The 26797-nt window shown below is 42.0% G+C and overlaps 1 protein-coding gene across 1 annotated transcript; it reads left to right on the top strand.

The window, feature by feature from the left end:
* The first annotated feature begins 884 nt into the window (after positions 1-884).
* abcg2c (ATP-binding cassette, sub-family G (WHITE), member 2c) lies at positions 885-26490 on the top strand. Its single transcript, XM_078199347.1, has 15 exons — positions 885-1046; positions 4154-4213; positions 4314-4431; positions 5903-6058; positions 11128-11285; positions 12249-12400; positions 13483-13575; positions 14471-14655; positions 18622-18773; positions 19692-19781; positions 20547-20671; positions 21388-21542; positions 21637-21726; positions 22620-22672; positions 24312-26490. The coding sequence occupies exons 1-15, from the start codon at positions 895-897 to the stop codon at positions 24457-24459; spliced, it is 1887 nt and encodes a 628-aa protein (XP_078055473.1). The 5' UTR covers positions 885-894; the 3' UTR covers positions 24460-26490.
* Positions 26491-26797: the final 307 nt, after the last annotated feature.

The following is a 26797-nucleotide window of genomic DNA, read 5'->3' as shown; positions in this document are numbered from 1 at the left end:
CCTTGAAAGTGGAGTCACAGGTGGACAGGGTGGTGAAGAAGGCATTCGGCATGTTTGGTTTCATTGGTCAGAACATTGAATACAGGAGTTGGGGCATCTTGTTGAAGTTGTACAAGACATTGGTAAGGCCACACTTGGAATACTGTGTACAGTTCTGGTCACCCTATTATAGAAAGGATATTATTAAACTAGAAAGAGTGCAGAAAAGATTTACTAGGATGCTACCGGGACTTGATGGTTTGAGTTATAAGGAGAGGCTGGATAGATTGGGACTTTTTTCTCTGGAGCATAGAAGGCTGAGGGGTGATCTTATAGAGGTCTATAAAATAATAAGGGGCATAGATCAGCTAGATAGTCAATATCTTTTCCCAAAGCTAGGGGAATTAAAACTAGAGGGCATAGGTTTAAGGTGAGAGGGGAGAGATACAAAAGGGTCCAGAGGGGCAATTGTTTCACACAGAGGGTGGTGAGTGTCTGCAACAAGCTGCCAGAGGTAGTAGTAGAGGCGGGTACAACTTTATCTTTTAAAAAGCATTTAGATAGTTACATGGGTAAGATGGGTATAGAGGGATATTGGCCAAACGCGGGCAATTGGGACTAGCTTAGGGGTTTAAATAAAAGGGCAGCATGGACAAGTTGGGCCGAAGGGCCTGTTTCCATGCTCTATGACTCTATGTTTCCAAAAATAAATGAAAATGGTGACGAATAAAAACATCTTGGAAATAAAAGTTCTTACACAATTCTAATTGGCTGGTTACATTGGAGAGATTATTATAAACAGTTAGGTAGCTAATGGCATCTTTCCTATCAGAAATACGGCTTGTAATCTATGGTCACATGTTTCTCTGTGTAGTATAAGATAAGAACTTCACCTTTGCTCAGGCTGATTTCTAAATGGAATCATCAATGCAGAACAGAAATGAGAAAAGCTCAAAGTTTCACTGTTCTGGTCCGATTCTGACTTTTAACAACATCAGATATGTGGTGGATACACGAAGGAGTATCTGCAGCCAGAGGAAAGAGAAAGAAATCCTGTGTGGAGTCAGGTAAGACTGCCTAGTCTGCTTTCCTCACATTGTGTCCTGGACCGAGAGTGAGCAGTGTGTAGATAATCCACAAGCCTACCGCCAGCATTGGAAATAACTTGTGAATTCAGGGCGACCCTTCACAGCTGACACTTCACCTGTGGCCTGTGCAACTTCCCTTCCTGGACATTGACCAGCTCTCTTTGACTTGAACTGAGAAATTGTTTCACTTCCTGCAGAGTGATAATCTGAGCCACATTCTCTCACCCTGTTCTCAGGTTTCTATCACCCATCCAGTCTAATATCCACCTCAGCCACTAGCCCTGTGGGTGAATTTCACAGACTCATAACTTCCTGTGTGAAGGAGTTTCTCCTGCTCTCTGTTTTAAATTCCTTATGTTCACTCTTCCCTCCGTTGCTGACTCTTTACAGATCGGAAACAGGTTGTTTCTACCTGCTCTGTCCCATCATTTCGGAGTTTTAAGCATATTGTTTTATCATCCTGGATTCTGGCAGACCCCAGTGAAGCTATGTTTCACACTCACAAAATGTGCATTCTCACTTCCGGTAGTGTGTGGTCCAACACAAGCACACAATTCTCCAATTGAAGACTTTATAAGGTTTACACACAAAATCGGCATCTATTTAATAAAAGCAAAATACTGCGGATGCTGGAAATCTTAAATAAAAAACCAAAAAAATGCTGGAAAAACTCAGCAGGTCTGGCAGCATCTGTGGAGGGAGAAACAGAGTTCAGGTTTCAGAGTGAAGAACATGCATGCAGACTCAAAACGTTAACTCTGTTTCTCTCTCCACAGATGCTGCCAGACCTGCTGAGTTTTTCCAGCATTTTCTGTTTTGATTTCATCATTTGTATCTTGTTTGTTATATTCTGTATCTCTGTGGTTAAAACATGGAACGACACTAGATTCTTTTTTAAAAAAAGCTTTCTCCATCTTCAAAGATGTGCAGGTTAGGTGGATTGGCCATGCTGAATTGCCCCTTAGTGTGAGGGGGACTAGCTAGGGTAAATGCATGGGGTTATGAGGGTAGGGCCTGGGTGGGATTGTGGTCGGTGCAGACTCGATGGGCTGAATGGCCTCCTTCTGTAGGATTCTATGGTTCAATACCCTGTGAACCTATGCTCCAACCTCCTCTGATATTTCATTGCACTGAGTTTACTGCCACTCCCAGTATAATTGCTGCAGTTACATCCTGTTACAACCCCATTCTCACGACACACTTACTGGCATCGAATGCCACCTGTCACATTTCAGCCCATTCCCTCATTTTAACGCTATCACTTGGCACCTCCTCTTGTCCTCTAAGGAGTTGATTCTATTCCCTGTTTTGATGTCACCTGCACAACCCAGCACTATTCCATGTAAGTTTTTATCCTAATAATGAACAGCCCGACCCAGAACTAAACCCTGTGACTTACTGCTCTGAAAAACTGTCCTTAACTCCTTAACTCCTGTTTCCTCTTTTCGAACAAATTTTTAAATCCAATTTATTTTCCTACCTGGGATTTCACCTCTGTTAAACTTCTGCAACTTCTGTTTTATCTTGTCAAAGAGTTCCCTACAGTCCATGTACATTATGTCCATCACCCAATCTGCCAATGACACTGGGGTTAGATTGGGGGGGCAGGTTCCATTGACTAGCTGAATGTAGGAAACTAAAGGCTGATCTGAGTTGTTTAGAATGATTGAAACATTTGATTGGACAAAACTATATTCTCCGGTGGTGGGGAGGGGGGTGGGGGTGGCGGCGGGGTGGGGGGGGGGGGGGGGGGGGGTGTCCAGAACAAGGGGGCAGAACCTTAAAATTTGAATCAGGCCATTCAGGGGGTCATGTTAGGAAACACTTCCTCTTGCAGCTGAGATTGGAAATTTGGGAACTCTCTCCATCAAACAGCCACTGAGGTTGGAGATTGATTGGAAATGTCAAAACTAAGGGTGATAGATTTTTGCTGGACATGGGGATTGAGGTGTTATGGAACTAAGATGGGTAAATTGAGTTAAATAATGAGTTACAACACAGATCAGCCCTGGTCTAATTGAACAGCAGCACAGTTAGAAGGGCTAAATGGCCTCTTCTTGTCTCCCAGTTCCCTCAAAGAATTCTGAGGTTTGTCGAGGATAACTGACCCTTCTGAAAACGTTGCTGTTTTTTCCCCCTTATTATCTAAATATATGGAGTCTGAACATTTCCTGCCACAGATGATAAAATAACTGGTCTGCTATCTTCCAATGATTCTTGACTTTAACCAAGAATGTTTAGTTGTTATGTTTTTCTGTCACTCACCTGGTCTCACGAATCCTTCCTTCCACATCACATTTGGATAGTGTCTATTTCAATGTTGCTGACCTCCTGGCTATTGTTCACACATCAACTCCATTTGAACTTGCTAGGGGTGGCTCGGTGGCACAGTGGCCAGCACTGCTGCCTCACAGCGCCAGGGACCGGGGTTCGATTCCCGGTTGGGTCACTGTCTGTGTGGAGTCTGCACGTTCTCCCTGTGTCTGTGTGGGTTTCCTCCGGGTGCTCCGGTTTCCTTCCACAGTTCAAAGATGTGCTGGTTAGGTGAATTGGCCATTCTAAGTTCTCCCTCAGTGTACCCAAACAGGCACCGGAGTGTGGCGACTAGGGGATTTTCACAGTAACTTTGTTGCAGTGTTAATGTAAGCCTACTTGTGACTAATAAATAAACTTTTTTAAAAAATGAGTGTCCTGTTCCTTCTCTTTGGGCACACTTAGCATTTTCTAATCAATTACTGCAGCAGGGTCACTTCAGGGTGGATTCTAAGGTCAAATTCCCTCATTAACTACATTTTCTATACCCTTGCTTGCGATTTTGATAGCTGCATAATGACTGGATGTTTAAGTAATCTTGAGAATAAATCTGTTGTTGGGGGTCAGAGTGCTGATTAAGGTCATGCTGAATCTTCTGAAGAGTGAACTTGAAAATGGATATCAAAGTTAATGGATATTGCAATAATGTCTTCACCTTTTGTGTTTGAGTTGTAATAATTGAGTTTTTGGATAGGAGAGTTTGTGTTAAGGAGATGGGCAATGTATATTGATAGACTTGGCTATCACCGTTCATTGTGTGTCCTTTATTTCAGTGGGGTGATGAGACCTGGCATGAACGCTATCCTTGGTCCAACAGGAAGTGGAAAGACCTCGTGAGTCATACAAGACAAGTCACAAAGTATCGCAATTGCACAAAACTACCAGAATGTTTCCTCTTGGCGCTGGTCTAAAGACTGTCTCTTCTTTTCATAGGCTTCTAGATTTGTTAGCAAATCGGAAGGACCCAAAAGGACTCAAATCAGGTCAGATTCTCCTGAATGGCCAAATCATGGACTCAAATTTTAACCTCCAGTCTGCTTATGTTGTGCAGGTGAGAGTTGCAATGTCAGTGAGATTTTCTGTGGCATGTGCGTATGTTTTGAGTCATGTCAGTATCGTACCCTGTAAATCGATTAATTCCCCTGCCAGAGTCGAAGTAGTGCCAGAAGACCTGATTGGAACCTGGTGCAGTGCCATTCAATATGTTCTCTCCAATTTGAAAACTCTTTCACATTCTTCAAGTCTCCAACAATTTAATATCTGATGGAATGAGACTCCACACTTTAGTGCTAAATTTCAGTGCCAGAGAGGTTGGCTGGCAGTAATTAACACTGATCTCACCATTAAAAGGGTCCTTAGATTTGAAATTACATCACAAAACATTGGTATGGCTACATTTGGAGTATTGCATACAATTCTGGTCGCCCTGCTACAGGAAGGATGTTATTAAACTGGAAAGGGTGCAAAAAAGATTTACAAGGATGTTACTGGGACTGGAAGGTTTGAATTATAAGGAGAGGCTGGATAGGCTGGGACTTTTTCCCCTGGAGTGTAGGAGGATGAGGAGTGACCTTATAGAGGTTTATAAAATCATGAGGGGCATTGATAAGGTGAATTGCTCAGGTATTTTCTCTAGGGTAGGGAAGCCCAAAACTAGAGGGCATAGATTTAAGGTGAGAGGGAAAAGATTTAAAAGGGACCCGAGGGGCAACCTTTTCACACAGACGGTGCCGCGTATGTGGAATGAGTTGCCAGAGGAGGTGGTAGAGTTGGGTACAATTACAACATTTAAATGACATTTGGACAGGTAGATGGATGGGAAAGGTTTAGAGGGATCTGGGCCAAATGCAGGTAACTGGGACTAGTTCAGTGTCGGAAACCTGGTCGGCATGGTTGAGTTGGGCTGAAGGGCCTGTTTCCGTGTTGTATATCTCTATGACTCTATGACACTTTCTATGTCAAGTTTAGTTTTTATCTACAGTCTAAATACAGTGAAGTCAGGAATTCATTGTATTTTAATAGTGGGACAGGCAGCAAGATGTTGATTTCCTAAAGTTAACCATGAAGCAGGGAAACTCTGACAGAAGCTTTGGGATTTCTGTGCTTAGTTGAGCATCTGCCCTTCCCTTGATTGTTGCTGCATATTTGGTGCAATGATATTGCTTCGCTGCATTAAGCTCATCATTAACTCCTCAGCAAGATCTGGCCCAAACTTGTCCTAAATGAACCAGGGGACTCAGTTCAAACTGAGAAAAGATTAATTCAGGATTGACATCAGGAAGTTTGTCTTCACAGTGAGTGATAAAGGTACGTGTCGGTCACAGAGACAAAATCCTGGAATTATTTAAGAAACAGTTGGATATTTTAATGGGCACTCTAAGTTTCTACCGAGACTGAGGAGCTGAGAATTGGCTTTGCTCATTCGTGGCTACTTTGTGCATTAAAAGGATAGTCCAATTAAAAAAAAACCATGTGGTACAATTTTGGAAAAACTTACTAAATGTAGCTTTCTTTAATAATAGGACGATATCCTGATGGGAACATTAACGGTGAAAGAAAATCTGGAGTTTTCTGCAAACCTTCGACTGTTGAAAAAATTGTATACGTTTGAGGAGAAGCAACAAAAAGTGAACAAAGTCATTGATGAACTTGGATTACAAGACTGCGCCAATACCAAGGTAATTTTACCCAGAGGTTAAAGCACAGACAGATGTCATTCTGTCCAACAGATCAATGTCAGTATTCATGATCCACATGTACAAAGTCACATGTAAGAAACAGATTTATTTGGAATCACGAGCTTCGCTACACTCAGGTGAGTCAGGTGAAACTCAACTGAAGAAGGAGCAGTGCTCCAAAAGCTCGTGATTCCAGATAAACCTGTTGGACTTCAACCTGGTGTTGTGAGACTTCTTACTTTAACCTGTTTTTCAACCAGAAATATATCTATCTCCTTCCTGAAACAATGTCATGGTTCAGACTCCACCGCGCTCTGGGGAAGCGAGTCCCACAAATCCACCACCATAAAATGTGAAGAAGTCTGTGAAGTAAACAGGACGATCAGCCGCCACAAAATAGAGCACTTTTACTTTCTGTTTTATTACTCATGTAATAATATCCCCTGTTTTACAGAGCTGCTGCACTTTGTGCATTTCCTGATGCAATTTATATTGCCATGTTTGGTTTTACCGCAGAGATGAGTGCAATGACCTGCCATATAGAGTCATAGAGTCATAGAGTCCTAGAGGTTTACAGCATGGAAACAGGCCCTTCGGCCCAACTTGTCCATACCGCCCTGTTTTTTAAAACCCCTAAGTTAATCCCAATTGCCCGCATTTGGCCCATATCCCTCTATACCCATCGTACCCATGTAACTACCTAAATGCTTTTTAAAAGACAAAATTGTACCCACCTCTACTACTACCTCTGGCAGCTTGTTCCAGACACTCTCCACCCTCTGTGTGAAAAAATTGCCCCTCTGGACACTTTTGTATCTCTCCCTCTCACCTTAAACCTATGCAGTCTAGTTTTAGACTCCCCTACCTTTGGGAAAAGATATTGACTATCTAGCTGATCTGTGCCCCTCATTATTCTATAGACCTCTGTAAGGTCACTCCTCAGCCTCCTATGCTCCAGAGAAAAAAGCCCCAGTCTATCCAGCCTCTCCTTATAACTCAATCCATTAACTCCCGATAGCATCCTAGTAAATCTTTTCTGCACTTTTTCTAGTTTAATAATATCCTTTCTATAATAGGGTGACCAGAATTGCACACAGTATTCCAAGTATGGCCTTACCAATCTCTTGTACAACTTCAACAAGATATTCCAACTCCTGTATTCAATGTTCTGACCAATGAAACCAAGCATGCTGAATGCCTTCTTCATCACTCTGTCCACCTGTGACTCCACTTTCAAGGAGCTATGAACATGTATCCCTAGATCTCTTTGTTCTGTAACTCTCCCCAATGCCCTACCATTAACTGAGTAAGTCCTGCCCTGGTTCAATCTCCCAAAATGCATCACCTCGCATTTGTCTAAAATAAACTCCATCTGCCATTCGTCAGCCCACTGGCCCAGTTGATCAAGATCCACTTGTAATTGGAGATAACTTTCTTCACTGTCCATATGCCACCAGTCTTGGTGTCATCTGCAAACTTACTAACCATGCCTCCTATATTCTCATCCAAATCATTAATATAAATGACAAATAACAGTGGGCCCAGCACTGATCCCTGAGGCACACCGCTGGTCACAGGCCACCAGTTTGAAAAACAACTCTCTACAACCCACCCTCTGGCTTCTGTCAAGGAGCCAGTTTTGCATCCATTTAGATACTTCACCCTGGATCCCATGAGATTTAACCTTATGCAACAACCTACCATGCAGTACCTTGTCAAAGGCCTTGCTAAAATCCATGTAGCCAACATCAACTGCACTGCCCTCATCTACCTTCTTGATTACCCCTTCAAAAAACTCAATTAAATTTGTGAGACATGATTTTCCACTCACAAAGCCATGCTGACTGTCCCTAATCAGTACTTGCATCTCTAAATGCCTGCAGATCCTGTCTCTCAAAATACCTTCCAACAATTTACTCATCACAGATGTGAGGCTCACTGGCCTGTAGTTCCCAAGCTTTTCCCTGCAGCCCTTTTTAAACAAAGGCACAACATTTGCCACTCTCCAATCTTCAGGCACCTCACCCGTGACTATCGATGATTCAAATATCTCGGCTAGGGGACCCGCAATTTCCTCCCGAGCCTCCCACAATGTCATCAGGTCCCAGGGATTTATCTACCTTGATGCGCTTTAAGACTTCCAGCACCTCCTTCTCTGTAATATGTACACTCCTCAAGACATCACTATTTATTTCCCCAAGTTCCCTAACATCCATGCTTTTCTCAACAGTAAATACTGATGAGAAATATCCATTTAGAATCTCACCCATCTCTTATGGATCCGCACATAGATGACCTTGTTGATCCTTAAGAGGCCCTACTCTCTCACTTGTTACTCTTTTGCCCTTTATGTATTTGTCGAAGCTCTTTGGATTCTCCTTTGCCTTATCTGCCAAAACAATCTCGTTTTGTATGAAACAATCTATGTTTCATTCTTTTCAATAATATATTTCAAATGGCATTGTTTGATGGTGAAAGGTCACAAGGATTGAACTGCAATGGAAAGTTGCAAGATAAGAAAGAATGGATGGGGAGAGAATCATAGAATCCCTACAGTACAGAAGGAGGCCCTTTGGCCTATTGAGTCTGTACCGACCACAATCTCACCCAAGCCCTATTCCCATAACCCCATGCATTTACTCGGCTAATCCCCCTGACACTAGGGTCAATTTAGCATGGCCAATCAACCTAACCCGCACATCTTTGGAGTGTGGGGGGAAACTGGAGCACCCGAAGGAAACCCACGCAGACATGGGGAGAATGTGCAAACTCCACACAGACAGTGACCCAAGGCCGGAATTGAACCTGGGACCCTGGCGCTGTGAGGCAGCAGTGCTAACCACTGTGCCACCATGCTGGATAGTTGAAAATAAAGGGAAAGGGGCATCATATTAGCTGGAATGTGAGAAGTGAACCTCAGATTCAAGCTTTACACCAAAGCTCTGCTTTTCACTAACCTTGCCTGGCAGCTAGAGGCTGAATAGAATCAATCCCTGAGATGATTTTGGGAAATGAAATCCATCTTTGCCAGCATTAATCTGGGAGGACGCTGTGGTTCAGGTTGATGGAGGGGCGGCAGGTGCTGAGTGTGTGGAAGCTGTTCCCATAGAACCATAGAACATTACAGCACAGAAACAGGCCTTTTGGCCCTTCTTGGCTGTGCCGAACCATTTTTCTGCCTCGTCCCACTGACCTGCACCTGGACCATATCCCTCCACACCCCTCTCATCCATGTACCTGTCCGAGTTTTTCTTAAATGTTAAAAGTGAGCCCGCATTCACCACTTCATCTGGCAGCTCATTCCACACTCCCACCACTCTCCGTGTGAAGACGCCTCCCCTAATATTCCCTTTAAACTTTTCCCCCTTCATCCTTAACCCATGTCCTCTAGTTTTTTTCTCCCCTAGCCTCAGTGGAAAAAGCCTGCTTGCATTCACTCTATCTATACCCATCATAATTTTATACGCCTCTATCAAATCTCCCCTCATTCTTCTACGCTCCAGGGAATAAAATCCTAACCTATTCAACCTTTCTCTATAACTCAGTTTCTCAAGTCCCAGCCACATCCTTGTAAACCTTCTTTGCACTCTTTCAACCTTATTAATATCCTTCCTGTAATTAGGTGACCAAAACTGCACACAATATTCTAAATTCGGCCTCACCAATGTCTTATACAACCTCACCATAACATTCCAACTCTTCTACTCAATACTTTGATTTATAAAGGCCAGTGTACCAAAAGCACTCTTTACGACCCTATCTACCTGTGACGCCACTTTTAGGGAATTATGTATCTCTATTCCCAGATCCCTCTGTTCTACTGCATTCTTCAGTGTCCTACCATTTACCTTGTATGTTCTACCTTGGTTTGTCCTTCCAAAGTGCAATACCTCACACTTGTCTGCATTAAACTCCATCTGCCATTTTTCAGCCCATTTTTCTAGCTGGTCCAAATCCCTCTGCAAGCTTTGAAAACCTTCCTCACTATCCACTACACCTCCAATCTTTGTATCATCAGCAAATTTGCTGATCCAATTTACCACATTATCATCCAGATCATTGGTATAGATGACAAACAACAATGGACCCAGCACTGATCCCTGTGGCACACCACTAGTCACAGGCCTCCACTCAGAGAAGCAATCCTCCACTACCACTCTCTGGCTTCTTCCATTGAGCCAATGTCTAATCCAATTTACTACCTCTCCATGTATACCTAGCGACTGAACCTTCCTAACTAACCTCCCATGCGGGACCTTGTCAAAGGCCTTACTGAAGTCCACGTAGACAACATCCACTGCCTTCCCTTCATCCACTTTCCTGGTAACCTCCTCGAAAAACTCTAATAGATTGGTTAAACATGACCTACTACGCACAAAGCCATGTTGACTCTCCCTAATAAGTCCCTGTCTGTCCAAATATTTGTAGATCCTATCTCTTAGTACTCCTTCCAATAATTTACCTACTACTGACGTCAAACTTACCGGCCTATAATTTCGCGCATTACTTTTTGAGCCTTGTTTAAACAACGGAACAACATGAGCTATCCTCCAATCATCCAGCACCTCACCTGTGGATACCAACATTTTAAATATATCTGCCAGGGCCCCTGCAATTTCAACACTACTCTCCTTCAAGGTCCGAGGGAATACCCGGTCCGGTCCTGGGGATTTATCTACTCTGATTTGCCTCAAGACAGCAAGCACCTCCTCCCCTTTAATCTGTATAGGTTCCATGACCTCCCTACTTGTTTGCCTTATTTCCATAGACTCCACGCCAGTTTCCTTCGTAAATATGGATGCAAAAACCCATTTAATATCTCCCCCATTTCTTTTGGTTCCATACATAGCCGACCACTCTGATCTTCAAGAGGACCAATTTTATCCCTTACTATCCTTTTGCTCTTAATATACCTGTAGAAGCTCTTAGGATTATCCTTCACCTTGTCTGCCAAAGCAACCTCATGCCTTCTTTTAGCCCTCCTGATTTCTTTCTTAAGTAGTTTCTTGCACTGATTGATTTCAAGTATTCTGAGCTAACAATCTGTTGATCTATTGACATCTTGCCAGGTTGGCACAGAATTCATCCGTGGGATTTCTGGCGGGGAGCGTAAGCGTTGCAGTATTGGAATGGAGTTAATCACCTCGCCCTCCCTCTTGTTCCTAGACGAACCAACTACAGGGCTCGATGCAAACACAGCCAGTTCCATCATGCAGCTACTTCACATGTAAGTCTTCATGTAACTGTCACAACTCCCTGTTCCTACATTCCAGAATATTAGAGCATATTTGAAATGTGAGTTTAGATTGGCTTGTACTATTTGTTCTCAGACAGAAGCTGGGGATTCCATCCCTCTTCTTAAAACAAGTTTAATCACACTTTGCTTTTGTTTGCGATGATTTCACCAAATGCTGTTCATGTTTTTGTTTTGTGATGCACTTTTTCAGTTTCATAGAATCATATGATCCTACAGTGCAGAAGGAGGCCGTTCGGCCCATCAAACCAACCACAATTTGGATCAGGAGAAACTCCTTTGAAGTGTTATTGGATTCTCACTAATGTCATGTTGAATGCACCATCTAGAGTACAGGAGTGGTTATCTTGATGAGATTGTGATGCAACTCTTGTCCCTTAATATTTGCCCACATCACTTCACAGTAATGTCACATAAATAAATCTTTCTTATTCCTTCATCACAATAAATGCTGTTGGATGGATTTTGGAGGATCTGAAACTGGATGAATGCAAGTTAACAACATTTTTCTGATAGCTATCATGTATTCCTGATGCTCTTGAATTATAATATTCTACTAATCAAAACTTCACTATTGTGTCCAACTGATACTAATATAGTTGCTTCTTTATGAGAGGAAGAACTATATGTACAATATTGTATAATACTGAGGGCAAAATAGGATTGTTTCATAGTCTTTGATTCACTTTGGATATTGATTGGCACCATCAATGGTCAGAATCTCAAAATGTTTCCAACAACTCCTGTTCCATATGTACATCAATGATGGGACCAATGATATGGTCCCTTTCCCTTCTACCGCCTGCTCTTTGTTGTTTTAGATGGGTAGCCTGATAAATGTGGATGGTTCATCCGCATTGTCCTGATTCTCACCTTCCAAAATTAATGAAACTCTTCACTGGCTGAGATAAATAGAAAGTGATTTTGTAATTTCAGGTTGGCATTGCAAAGCAGGACAATAATCTTCTCAATCCACCAGCCTCGATATTCCATCTATAAATTGCTGGATTATATAACATTGATGAGCAAAGGAAACATTGTATACCAAGGTCCTGGTGCAGAAACCATCAACTACTTTCAAGATCTGGGTAAGGGAGTTACATTTAATGTTGGGCTATAGTATATTTATGTGGATTAAAGTTTCTCTGGAGAAGAATTTCCCTGTTTCTGTTTTAAACCAAGTTACTGTTGAAGCACTCACTGGATCAGTCAGCTTTTCTGATTACAGGACTTGCCATCCATGCTAGTCCAATAATATATTTTTTCATATTCTCCGATATTATCCCCTCTTACTCTCTCAAAGCATGAATGGGAAACTTCTGGCACTCAGTTCATTATGTGTAGGGTCATTATGTCCAGTTTCCCATTGCAGAGTTGTTTATCTGTCAGTAAATATAAGTGCAGTTCTGCAAAGCATCGTTTATATAAATGACAGTTTCAGTATTGGATACAGTCTGACCAAAGCACAACCAATCTACTGCAGAACATTTTTTGGCTATTTTTAATTCATTCGTGAGTTTTGAAATATGGTGTAAAAATCAATTATAATGATTTACTTACCCAGTAGCCCAAATGATCAATGTAACCCACTGATTCTAATCATTAATTCCCCATGAGCTGTGTTCAGTGCTGACTAGTTGTTTGTCGATCTGACAAACTCGGATAGACCTGAAGTTTCACTCACTCTGCTAACTGGGGATTCACTGAATGGAAATAAGTCTGTGATAATAAATGAATTTCACTAAAGAGAGGCAGCCGTTGATTAATCAGCTACTTAAAGTGTCCTCCCAGGAGGCCAATGCCAAACTCCACATTTACAACCAACAGAAGGGCCAACTCCAGGTATAAACTGGTTTTCATAATGTGGATTTGAGCCTCACAACTGCAAAATTACTCACAGTCAATCTGCCTTTGCTCCTCTCACAGATTTCCCCTTTTGTTTTTACTCCTGAAACCCTGGGCATCTCGAACTTTGTTGACTTCTTAGTGAGAGATAATTAATTTGAAACATTAGCGCTGTTTCTCTCTCCACAGAGGCTGCTGTGTTTACCAGATATTTTGTTTCTTTTTCAGATCTCCAGCATCTGCAGTATTTTATTTTTGTACAGACGTCCGTCTGACTTCTTTATACACTGCCCTTTAATAATGTTGGCAAATTGTTCATTTGTAGGGTACGAATGTGAGCCTCACAACAACCCCTCCGATTTCTTCTTGGATGTCATTAATGAAGCAGTTCCAACTTCACATGAAATTCCCAATCCAGGTATTATTGATGATCAGAATTTATTGATAATAATCGTTTAGTTACATTTTACTAATATGGTGTCTAATTCAACCAAGCTGTATGTAATGGCGAGTGAGAGAAGAAAATTGCTCCCCCCATCTACACCTACACCCCCCCACACACACACACACACAACCCCCCCCCCCCCCCCCCCCCACACACACACACAGTCTGTTCAACTATCTTGGCCCCAAGCTTTGGAATTCCCTCCCTAAACCCCTCCACATCTGAACATGGGGCCTCGCCAGGGACCTGGGTTTGATTCCCAGCTTGGGGTCACTGTCTGTGTGGAGTCTGCACGTTCTCCCCGTGTCTGCATGGGTTTTCTCCGGGTGCTCCGGTTTCCTCCCACATTCTGAAAGACGTGCTGGTTAAGTGCATTGACCCGAACAGGCGCCGGAGTGTGGCGACAAGGGGATTTTCATAGTAACTTCATTGCAGTGTTAATGTAAGCCTACTTGTGACTAATAAATAAACTTTACTTTAACATCTCTTTCTTCCTTTAAAATCCTCCTTAAAACTCACCTATTTAATTAAGCTTTGGATCAGCTGACTGAACATTTCCTTCTTTGTCTCTGTGTGGTTTGGGATGTTTCCTACATTAAAGGTTGTAAGTAGATCCAAGTACCAAAAGAGAAAACGCTGGAAAATCTCAGCAGGTCTGGCAGCATCTGTAAGGAGAGAAAAGAGCTGACGTTTCGAGTCCAGGTGACCCTTTGTCAAAGCATTTTCTCTTTTGGTTTCAGATTCCAGCATCCGCAATAATTTGCTTTTATCCAGTAGATCCAAGTTGTTGCTAATATTATTAGCAATGCCATAGTCACTCAACCAGTGTATTATCAAAACATAGAAACTTGTTTCTTCTTTATTTAAGAGGTTATGATCATTACTCACACGGACTTGGATTCCAGCAGGGAAAAGAATCTCCTGGCTCTTCACTTTCATCAGTCGAAGTACTACGACAACATTGAAAAGGAACTGAAGTCCTTGTCTGTACCAGATATCTCAAATTCTTCAAGTAAAATTAAATCTTCATATGCAACGCCTTTCTGGTATCAGGTAGATAAAAATGTCTTGTGTTTTTTCGTGTTAGAAGAAATAATTAAATGCAACAAGTAATAACACACATTGAATCCAGAGGATGTGACTGAGTCATTGCAGATGGAATTTCTCTAGTGCTCTTCAGTGTCATTGATACACAATCCAGGTCTCAGTGCAGTACAAGAGCATGGTGAGGACGATGGCTCTCTGTATACCAGGACATTTGTCGGCTTGTGAAGGTCTTTGCTGTCAAACGCCTTGCTGCCCTAGTTTGTAGAAGGCTGAGTTGCTGCAGTTGATCCAGTGTTGGATCTCCTCGTTAATGGTGACATTTTGAGAGGGGTGGCTGCCAGGCTCTGGGAAATGCTGAACATATTCCAGAGTCTCTCCTTCAACATATGTGGGAATGGGAATGTTTGGCTGACCAGGTGTGGGTTGATGCAAGTTCTGTGCTGGCAACATTCACAGACAGGTCATCGTTCTTGTTCGTAGAACTGAAAAGATTGAGAGTGGCTTGTAAAACTGGTGCAGAGTGAGTAATGGCACTACAGTCATCTGCCAACTAGATTGTGTGTATCCAAGGTGGTCAGTTTAGTTTTGGCACAGAAGTGACTGAGGTTGAAGAGATTTCCACCTAGGCAGTATTTAATACTCACACCAGAGGGCAGTTGATCTTTTAGATTGTAAATAGGATGGAGGGTATCACACAGCCATCTTTGACACCAATCTGGATTTTGAAGGCATCTCTTTCAGAAATCCCACTCAACACAGTTGCAGTCATATCATCATGAAACAGTTGCCAGATTGTGATGAAGTTTCTCAGACCTCTAAATCTTTGCAGCACTATCCACAGAGCCCCACACCTAATGCTTTGTTCAGGTTAATGAGAGGAATGAAGAGTTCCTAGTGTTGATTTTGAGATTTTTCCTGGATTTGTCTTCACACGGAGAATTTCACAGTAACTTCATTGCAGTATGAATGTAAGCCTTACTTGTGACTAATAAATAAACTTTTAATGAAAGGACTAGTGTCCTTCTTGAAGCCAGTTCCACCAGTATTTAGGCAAATCTCCTGCAAAATCAACATTGATGGACTGGACACTGCCTGGGTGGCCCAAAAGCACCATTCTTGCCAGGTCCTGTTCTCTCAGCTTTTAAATGGCTAAAGTTCCGGGCGAGGACAAAATAAATGCTTCAAGGACACGCTAAACCTCTCCTCAAAACAGGGCAGCATTGATCTTGGTAGTTGGGTGGCATTTGCTACAAACTATTTCAGAATGACAACCAGTTGTCCATCAAGCTGCAATCATGCCTTGAGTCCCAAAATCTTAACGGTGAGGCAGAGCGGGAGCAGAGAGGGAAAAAGGAAAACAATCTGGCACACGGGATCGCAATACCCGGTGGGACATTCTGCCCATGTCCCCAAAGATATGTGAGTTGAGAATCAACCTGTTCAGTCACGTGTAGAAACTCCCAACCTCGGGTTGACGTCATCCTCAAATCGAGGGACATCCATCAATGATGAAGAACAAACATATTGTGGAGCATTTCATTGTATCCGTGTTGCTTGAACTGAATATGTTATATTGTCATGTTTCTGTGATTTCAGTGATAATTGATTAATTTCCAAGGCTACATTTTAATCTTGACAATAAGTTAGCAGTCTGAAATTAGTCTCAACAAGAACTATTCCAGCAACAACTACACTTCAAAAATATTTAATTGCCTGTAAAGTGCAGGGTCAGCCTGGTATTTATTGGTTGGCAGAGAGGAAACAAAGAGTAGGAATTAATGGGTGCTTTTCAAATTGGCAGGCTGCAGTCAGTGGGGTGCCACAGGGATCGGTGTTGGGACCCCAGCTGTTCACAATATATATTAATGATTTGGGTGAGGGAACAAAATGTAACATCTCAAAGTTTACAGATGATACCAAGTTGGGTGGGAGGGTGAACTGTGACGAGGATGCAAAAATCCTTCAGAATGATCTGGACAGGTTGAATGAGTGGGCTAATCAATGGCAGCTGCAGTATAATTTGGATAAATGTGACGTTATTCACTTTGGAAGCAAAAACAAGGCGGCAGATTATTGCCTGAATGGCTGTAAATTGAGAGAGGGGAATGTGCAGTGGGACCTGGGTGTTCTTGTGCACCAGTCACTGAAGGTAAGCATGCAGGTGCAGCAGGCGGTAAAGAAGGCAAATGGCATGTTGGCCTTTGTTACAAGAGGTTTCGAGTACAGGAGCAGGGATGTGTTATTGCAACTATACAGGGCCTTGGTGAGACATACCTAGAGTATTGTGTGCAGTTCTGGTCTCTTTGTCTGAGAAAGGATGTTCTTGCTCTTGAGGGAGTGCAGGAAGGTTTACCAGGTTGATTCCGGGGATGGCGGGACTGATGTATGAGGAGAGATTGATTAGGGTTGTTTCAGACGAATGAGGGGGGGATCTCATAGAGACTTATAAAATTCTAACAGGACTAGTCAGGGTAGATGCAGGGAGGACAGGGTAGATGCAGGGAGGATATTTCCGATGGTGGGGGAGTCCAGAACCAGGGGTCACAGTCTGAGGATTCGGGATAGACCATTTAGGACGGAGGTGAGGAGACATTCCTTCACCCAAAGAGTGGCGAGCCTGTGGAATTCATTACCACAGGAAGTAGTTGATGCCAAAACATTGAATGTATTCAAGAGACGGCTGGGATATAGCACTTGGGGCGAATGAGATCAAAGGTTATGGGGAGAAAGCAGGATTAGGTATTGAGTTGGACGATCAGCCATGATCATAATGAATGGCGGAGCAGACTTGAAGGGCCAAATGGCCTCCTCCTGCTCCTATCATCTTCTATGTTTCTATAGAAGCGTTAGTCATTCAATGAGAGAATTATTATCTACAATCTTGCCACTGTGAGATTAGAGCAGAAATAGAGGCCGTAAGTATATGGGGATAAATCCAATTTGGAACTCTGGAGAAACTTCATTACCGAGAAATTGGTTAGAATGTGGAACTAACTTTTACAGGGAGTGGCTGAGGTGACTAGAATTTAGTGAGGAGCTGGATAAACATGAAAGAAATAGAAGTGTAAGTTTATCTGGTTAGATGAATTAAGGTGGACAGAGTGTGTGAACCATAAGCACCAACATGGACTAGCTCTGCTCAGCGACCTGTTTCTGCGCTGTAATTGCCACGTCCAGCTGACTGCTGGGCAAAGATCATGGAACCTCCTGTTCACACATGGCCTCAGGTGCAGCTGGGATTTCCAGCCTAATAGTTGGAACCTGCTTACCCTCCCCTTCAATCTCTTAAAGTGGATTCTCTATTGTTCTGAAGAAGAGGGTGAGCTGTGTTCTTTCTGCAGCATTAGGAAATGTCTAAAATATTTGAAAGCTGAATCCCGTGAGCTAGTTGAGAAGTGAGCTATCATTCAAGAGTTTAATAAGTTGTGTTTTCATTATTCTTCATAAACAAGGAGCACAGAAATTGGTTGTTGCCGGTGTGGAAATTGTGGACTGTTCATTCACATGTAAATAAACCAGTGAACTTTAAGAACGATTTTCAATCGAGCTGCATGAAATAACTCACCTGGCGTAGTTCAATAATGGCTAAAGGCAAAATACTGCGGATGCTAGAATCTGAAACAAAAAACATGAAATGCTGGAAAATCTCAGCAAGTTAGACAGCATCTGTGGAGAGAAAATAGAGCCAACGTTTCGAGTCTGCATGGCCCTTCATTAGAGCCGAATAATGTTCAATAATGGTTCTCTGTTACAATCTGTGGGATGTGCTTTCATTAAACAAGGTATTGGGCAAAGCAAAAGGTGCCCTCCAGATAGTGGAGACCAAGTGAGCCGCTAATGGGAGCAACTAATGTAGTGAACGTAGGGGAATAATAAATACAAACTCACAAGTTGCAAGAGGTGGGATCAGTGTTTGTGTGTTTGCTGGCTGAGTTTAGCTGAACCATTCATTATCTATTCTTGTACTTTCAGCTGTATATCATGTGTGGTCGAACAGTCAAGAATCTCTGCAGAAACCCACAGACTTCAGTTGCTCAAGTGCTCCTTATGATAATTTTTGGTATATTGAATGGACTTGTATATTATCAAATACCACACACAATGCCAGAAGCTTTGCAGAACAGGTAGGAGAAATGCAGGAACAGCTGAATCCACAATGTATTTCATTCAACTGTGTGAACCAAGGAGTTTCGATTGGGGAACATTTTTTGGTAATTTATTTCCCCGTTGCCTCTATTCAGTCTCCATAACTTTCTATAAATAAAACCCAATAGGTAAAATGTCCCAGAGCATCAGTTATTGGCTTCCTCTGCACCCACTCAGCATTAGATGAGAGTATTTAGGGAACTCACTACCCACTTCCCTAAATTTCCACCTATCAAGTGGAGATCATGAATTCAGCAGGTAGCAGAGTTGGCATGCAGTCAACGGACCAAATGGCCTCCTTCTGTACTGTACTAACTCTAGGATGGTGAATTGCAAATCAATGTGATTCGGGATGTGGGCATAGCTTGCTCAAAATAAATATTAATTGTACTTGTGAGCAGTTTGTCGGACCCTAAAGTGTCTCAGCCACTGCAACATTGCCTTCATCCGCCTCCACGTGCAATCTGTCCCAATCACACAAGCCCAGCCAAGCCCAGGATGGACTGCAAATGTATAACCATGACCGGTGACAGTGTAAAAATAAAATACTGCAGCTGCTGGGAATCTGCAATAAAAAATATTCTCTAGAGGTGAGCTCCTCCTCAGAGCACGGTGGGAGTAAGTGATATGAGGGGAATGCAGGGGCAGGTGTGACATTGTACCGAGCTCAAAGTTAATTGAAGTGGGGGTTGTAAAGGGATAAAGATGAGGCTTAGTCTATGGACAGTCAGAGGAAAGTGAACGGAAAGGAGGATGTGGGTGGGCATTTGGTATCCATTATTCCTGTATAAGTTTGTAGGATTGATGTGATAATACATTAAGGAGTCTATGCTTCTCATACCTTTCTGTCTGATAGTTATCTACTCAAGTTTCAAGGGTATATTTTTAAATTTCAGAATCGGTGCATTCTTCTTCCTGGTAATCAATCAAGTTTTTGGCAACCTTTCTGCTGTGGAACTCTTCATACAAGAAAAAACACTCTTTTTGTACGCAGCTAAGTATTTTGTTCCTGAGTTTTTTTTTCAGGGAAGTGAATTAAAATTGGGAGTTACTTTCCTTGATTCTTATAGCGTGGCTCCATGGTTACTGCCAAAACCAAAAGGAGTCTGAAAACACACTAACAGATGAACCACTTGATGTTACTCCTCAGTGTGGGGTGCTTGTAGTACCATCACCGGGTTGTTCTGCTTACACTTTACCCAATTTCACTTTTCATCAAAGTCAATTTCCTGCTAGGCAGATGATTAAAATTGTTCACAATTTTGGGTATCCAGAGGAAAGCTGTGAAATCATTGAGAGGTTTATTTTGTTCTAAAGCATTGCAGAAACAATGTGTAATGCATTAGAGGGGCCAAGGGCAATCTTGGGCCCAAAAACCTATGTTTTAAAAAATTCATTACTGGGATGCGGCTAACGCTGGCTACGCCAACATTTATTACCCATCCCTAATATCCTTGAAAAGGTGGCGGTGAGCTGCCTTCTTGAACTGCTGCAATCCCTATGGTGTAGGTACACCCTCAGTGCTGTTAGGGAGGGAGTTCCAGGGTTTTGACCCAGTAAGTGAAGGAATGGTGATATATTTCCAAGTTAGGACGGTGATTGGCTTGGAGGGTAACCACCAGGTGGTGGCGTTCCCCTCCAAGCCACCCGTGTTCTGTTAATTACTTTAACATTCTACTCCTGCTTCTTATTCCTCACAATCTGAGACAGTGGTGATGTTGAAGTTTTTAAAATTCTAATTCTTTCATCAGACATGAAAAGGCGAGCGGCTATTATCGAACGTCAGCTTACTTCCTGTCCAAGATCCTGGCAGACATGATACCCAATCGCATCATGCCCATTCTTACTTTTGCAGCTATTTCTTATTTTATGATGGGTAAGTGTCTTTGCAACTTTCACCTGTCATCAGCATGAATGATGATGAATAAATACACAAGTGTCCCAATATAATAGGGAGGCAAACTTGACCACATAATAAGTATGAAACCAATTAGATTGATTCCTTACTTGTATTAATGCATAATTGATACATCAGTTAAATTATAGTCACGGAAGAATTACTATATTCAAGAATGGATGCCTGAGGATAAACACAAAGGAGTTTTCTAATCTGTATTGTTTTCTGGGATGTTGGTGACATTGGCAAGGCCAGCATTTGTTACCTATCCCTGATGGCCTTTGAGTAAGGGCAGCTGAGAGTCAACCCCATTGCCGTGGGTCTGAAGTCTTATCTAGGCCAAACCAGGTGAGTATGGCAGATTTCCTCTACTCAAGGGAAAAACGTGAATCAGATGGGTTTTAACGACAACTAATGATAGATGTCACGGTCACCATTACTGAGACTAGCTTTGTAGTCCAGACTTATTAATAGAATTTAAATTCGACAGCTGCTATGCTGGGATTTGAACCCATGACGCCAGAGCATTAGCCTGGGACAGCTTGATTACTAATCCAATGTTATGTCGGCAAATATGGTGACTATTTTGCACGTAGGTCAACAGAGACAGCAAATGAATGAATGACCAGATGATAGTTCATCACTAACATTATGCAATGCATATTCAACCTTTGAGTCCAATATTTTCAATGCAGGGTTGAAGCCAGATGCTGCATCTTTTTTCTTGTTCTGCTTGACTCTCAGCCTCACCAGTTTGTCAGCAGTGAGTTTGGCTTTTCTAGTGAGTGCAAGTGTCAACACCTTTGCAGTAGCCAATGCCCTGATCGCCATCCCATATGTCTTCATGATGGTAAGATCCTGTATTTGGTCCATTTCACTACAAATTCTGATGGTTCCTCTTACCCATTTGGAAGCTCTGAAATATACTTCACTTGTATTTGTAGGTTTTTGGAGGATTTTTGGTGAACTTAAACAGAATGTTGCAATGGCTCTCCTGGCTTCAGTGGACCAGTATATTCCGCTATGGATTGAACGTAAGATAAACTTATTTAAAATTAACTTTAGAATTGGTATAAATGTGGGTTTCTGGACATAGATTTTATAAAATCATCATACTAACTGGTGGCATAGTTAGCTGGAAATACGGAAACATGATGTGGGAAAAATGATGCATTGCTCCCTTGATTCTACGCAGCAGGTTACCAATCTCAGCTGTGTCACTTGAGGAGGGTGCCAAATGGAGGCAAAACATTTAAATAAAGGTATTCTGAATGAATTGGCAAATGCTCTGTGGGGATGTTTGTTTAAAGGCTGAAGACGTTCAGGTGATGAGTTGTGAGCCATAGCAGAAGAGCTGGGAAAGTTTTGGAAAGGCAAAAGGGTAAATTGCAGGGGAAAATTAGGAAGCATGGTGAGGGTGAGGGTAGGACGTTGGTGGTTGGAGTTGGGGCAGGGGCGAGGCATAAAATGCGTTAGGAATTGGAGATTGGAGCAGAGAGAGGAAAAGCAGAGAGCAAGTGAAGGGGAAAGCAACAAGAAGTAAATCTTTGCTAGTACATTTACTGTAGGTTAAAAACCTATGGTGAAGCATCGTCTATGATTCTGTCATTTAGGGTTAAGAGTAATGTAGCTTCAGGTGGCATTGAAATACAACATCAAGATTTTCCTTTGGATTGTTAATTGGGGGAAGAGAGTCATTAGTGTCTGCCCAGTCACTATGTTGATTGGCTCATCACTTATGTCCAATCTTTCCCAAAGATTCTCACTAAGCCAAACCCAGCTTGGGCTTACTGTAAGTAAAGGTGCTCCATGCACTTTAGAAAAGGCCATAAAGCTTTAGTTTTTAAAGCTTAAATACATTTTCTACAGCTATCTAAACAACATAGGTTGGACCAATAGTAATATGTTGTTTTCCCCCTTTCCGTAGGCACTGGTGATCAATGAACTAAAAGGACAGATATTTTACACGAATTCAACAAAGTGAGTGCATTTAAAAAAAAACTGACTCAATATTTTTAATTTTTAAAACAATTAAATCAGTGTGTCCAATAGCCACGTGGCTAATTGAGAATCCAGATGTGGCTAATTGTATTTCTGATGAGCAAATAAAACCATGCAATATGCACTATTGTTTAGAATGTGATTTCAGTAATTATATTCACCCGGCCTGTACGTTAACTTTAACCACTTTGTATGTTGGATGGTAAAATGCTGAGATGCTTTTAAGTGCTTTACTTCCTCCATTTTTGAACAGCAGATGTTAAGTAAATGTGCACAAAGTGACAGTCTTATTGTGTACTTGGAGGGGTTTTTTCATAGAATCTACAGTGCATAAGGAGGCTATTTGGCCCATCGAGCCCGCACTGACAACAATCTCACCCAGGTCCTGTCCTATCCCCCGTAACCCTACATATTTACCCTCCCATTCCCCCTGACAGTAAAGGGAAGTTTATCATGGCCAATCAAGCTAATCCGCACATTTTTGGGACTGTGGGAGGAAACCGGGGCACCCAGAGGAAACCCACGCAGACACAGGGAGAATGTGCAAACTCCACAGACAGTTACCCGAGGCTGGAATTGAACCCGGGTCCTTGGTGCTGAGACAGCAGTACTAACCACTATGCCACCGTGCCGCCCATTTCTTTACTATGAAGTGGCCAAAACCATATTGCCACAGCTACACCTGTGGCTCATCAGCATCTTTTTAAAATCAGGCAACACTGGCCGATATTGTTTCAAATTCTCTTCTGTTACAAATATTCAGTTTCCTTGTACTCTAAACTTTAATGGCAGTTTACCAAGACTCGTTACATCGGGATTAAAGAATTAATTTACGAGAGAGCTGCTGGTTTCACCCATTTAAGACTTACCTGGATAGTCACATGAGCAGCCTGGGAATGGAGGGATACAAACGATTGGTCTAGTTGGACCAAGGAGCGGCACAGGCTTGGAGGGCCGAAGGGCCTGTTTCCTGTGCTGTACTGTTCTTTGTTCTTTGTATTGCAACATCTCCAAGTCTTTCTGTCGTACTCCCAGCAACGACTAACATCAATTCCACAAGCCATCTGCAGTTATTATCCCCTCTGGCTACATACATACAATAATCTTTACCAAAATCTATGCTGACACTTCAATGTATTGCTGCACTTTCCATAAAAGCAAATTACTGCGGATGCTGGAATCTGAAACCAAAAAAGAAAATGCTGGAAAATCTCAGCAGGTCTGGCAGCATCTGTAAGGAGAGAAAAGAGCTGACGTTTCACGTCCAGATGACCCTTTGTCAAAGCTGCACTTTCCATCTTGCGTTCTTTAGCTGAGATGAATAGAAGGCACTTTGGCTGAGGGGGGCTTGGGGAATATTCCCTAGAGATGGAATTGAGGAATTTGATCTTATTAAGGTACAGAAAATAATGAATGAAATTGATAGTTAATGAGGATTTAATCCAGTACGAGAGATAATCTTAAAATTCAAATTTACGTCCGGGAAGGACACCAGAGTGTTAAATATTGGTGATATTTACTATTTTGTTCATTTTTAAAACATTTCGTACAAGGAAGACTGATACCTAATTGGCGAATTCCATTCGCTCGGCTATGATCCATATTCTGTATTTTGCAGAGTTCCTGGAGAGATGTACATGATCGAGCAAGATATCGATTTCAGCACCTGGGGTTTCTGGCAAAATCAAGTTGCACTTCTGTGCATGACAGCAATATTCCTGTTTCTGGCTTTCATACAGCTTGTAAGAATTAACAAGTGGAAGTAGAAGATTATCACGTTTACTTGGTCGTATATTGTACCCCCTGGTGTACTTTGGATTCTCATCACTCCGAGAAAACACATTATCAGCAATTTATCAATTCAGAAATAATTTAGGGATTAATGAAAGGTCACTTTCCACCTCTCATAATCCCAACTGGCACCTTTGAAACTGACTTCAATGCAAATTCTAATAACTGAATTTTGGCCAATATAAGTGGCTGCTCTTTGTAGATGAGGATTATTTCAGTGGATAGGGGTAATTGCACACACTGCATGAATTTGATAGTGATCACACAGAATGCAAAATTAGCAGTGTAACCAAAGCAATATCGTATTAAACCAATTCTACATTGCGGCAATGCCGGCTGCCTCACTGCCTTGGCTTTTTACTCAACTAGGTCTACCCCAAACCAATGCAAGGCAAGGGCTAACTCCCAATGTCCAAAAGCTAATTTCTCTCATTAATCCTTCCTGAATATTAACAAATTTTACCAGCAGTTGGGTAACATTACAAATCTCCACATGCAGAGCTGCTTCCTTTACTAAGAACCATCATATAACCCAGTACTAATCAGCTCTCACTGCTTCTAAGTAGATACTTGCTATATCAGTGAAGTTATACATAAAACATTTGTGAACACATAGAAATTGGTCCCATACGCAATAATGTTTTGTTAATACTGATTCTTGGGATATTGGATGGCACCAGCAAGGCCACCTTTATTGTTGCCCTGAGGAAGTGATGGTGAATCTTTTTTCTGTGATGACTTTCACAAGGCAGTGCATGGCTAGGTCACTTCAGAGGAGATTAAGAATCAACCAAAGTGTGTAATATTGGAGTCACATGTAGGGCAAACTTGGTCAATTGGGCCTTCCCTGAAGGACATGAATGAAGTAGTTTAGGACTTTCTAACACTCGGGTAACCGTGGCTCAGTTGGTAGCACTCTTACTTCTGAGTCACAAGGTTCCAAGTTAAAGTCTCACTCCAAGAATTAAGCACAGAAATCAAAGCTGACACTCATGTGTTGCGCTGTCAGTAATGCCCTCTTTAAACTGAGGGTGGATGTAAAAAGAACCCATGGTTTGTTTCAAAGACGGTCTGGGGAGTTCTCCCCAGTGTCCTGGCTAATATTTATCCACAGTAAGAAGTCTCACAACTCCAGGTTAAAGTCCAACAGGTTTATTTGGCAGCACTAGCTTTTGGAGTCTCAAGCTCCTTCATCAGGTGAGTGAGGACCTGTGTTCACAAATAGGTCATATACACACACAAACTCAATTTACAAGATAATGGTTGGAATGCGAGTCTTTACACATAATCAAGTCCTAAAGGACTTCGTTCTCCAAGGCGGCCTTCACGACACACAACGCAGAATCGCTGAGCAGAAACTGATAGCCAAGTTCCGCACACATGAGGACAGCATCAACCAGGATCTTGGGTTCGTGTCACACTATCTGTAACCCCCACGACTTGCCTGGGCTTGCAAAATCTCACTAACTGTCCTGGCTGGAGACAATACACACCTCTTTAACCTGTGCTTGGCCTTCTCTCCACTCACATTGTCTGTACCTTTAAGACTTGATTATGTGTAAAGACTCGCATTCCAACCATTATCTTGTAAATTGAGTTTGTGTCTGTATATGACCTATTTGTGAACACAAGTCCTCACTCAGCTGATGAAGGAGCCTAAGACTCCGAAAGCTAGTGCTGCCAAATAAACCTGTTGGACTTCAACCTGGTGTTGTGAGACTTCTTACTGAGCTTACCCCAGTCCAACGCCGGCATCTCCACATCATAATATTTATCCCTCAATCAACATAAAAATAATTTATCTGGTTATCACATTGTGGTTTGTGGGAGATTGTGTGTATTGGTTGTTGTATTTCTTACATCACAACAACAATCACACTTCAAAAAGGTACTTCACTGACAGTAAAACACAGATATCCAGTGATCATGAAAAATGCTATGTAAATGTAACTCTCTTTTCAAATCATCTTCTGTCGCCAATTTATTAAATTTAACATTGCAATTTGCCATGGTAAGATTGGTTTTTCCGATTCCTGGATTGTTCATCCATACATTTTTCATTGTTCAGGTAGCAAGCTAATACTATGTACCAAAGTAAAGCAGATAAATGACAGAATGAAACAGAAGGACATTACTTGTTCAGTTTACCTTTGAACTGATGGAGTATGTAATAAATTCAAGCATATTTGAGAACATTTCACAAAAGTTCAGCCCATTATAGGAATCAGAAGATGAAGCTGTCATCTTTTGTGCAGTGTAATGCCACTCATCCAAGAGTTTGCAGCCTTCGATTTGGCTGCTGTCTGTTTGACA

This window comes from Mustelus asterias, chromosome 28 (genome assembly GCF_964213995.1).
Source record: "Mustelus asterias chromosome 28, sMusAst1.hap1.1, whole genome shotgun sequence".
In the NCBI taxonomy this organism is placed as follows: Eukaryota; Metazoa; Chordata; class Chondrichthyes; order Carcharhiniformes; family Triakidae; genus Mustelus; species Mustelus asterias.
The sequence above is the reverse complement of the archived record's forward strand: the minus strand, read 5'-3'. Positions and strand labels throughout refer to the sequence as shown.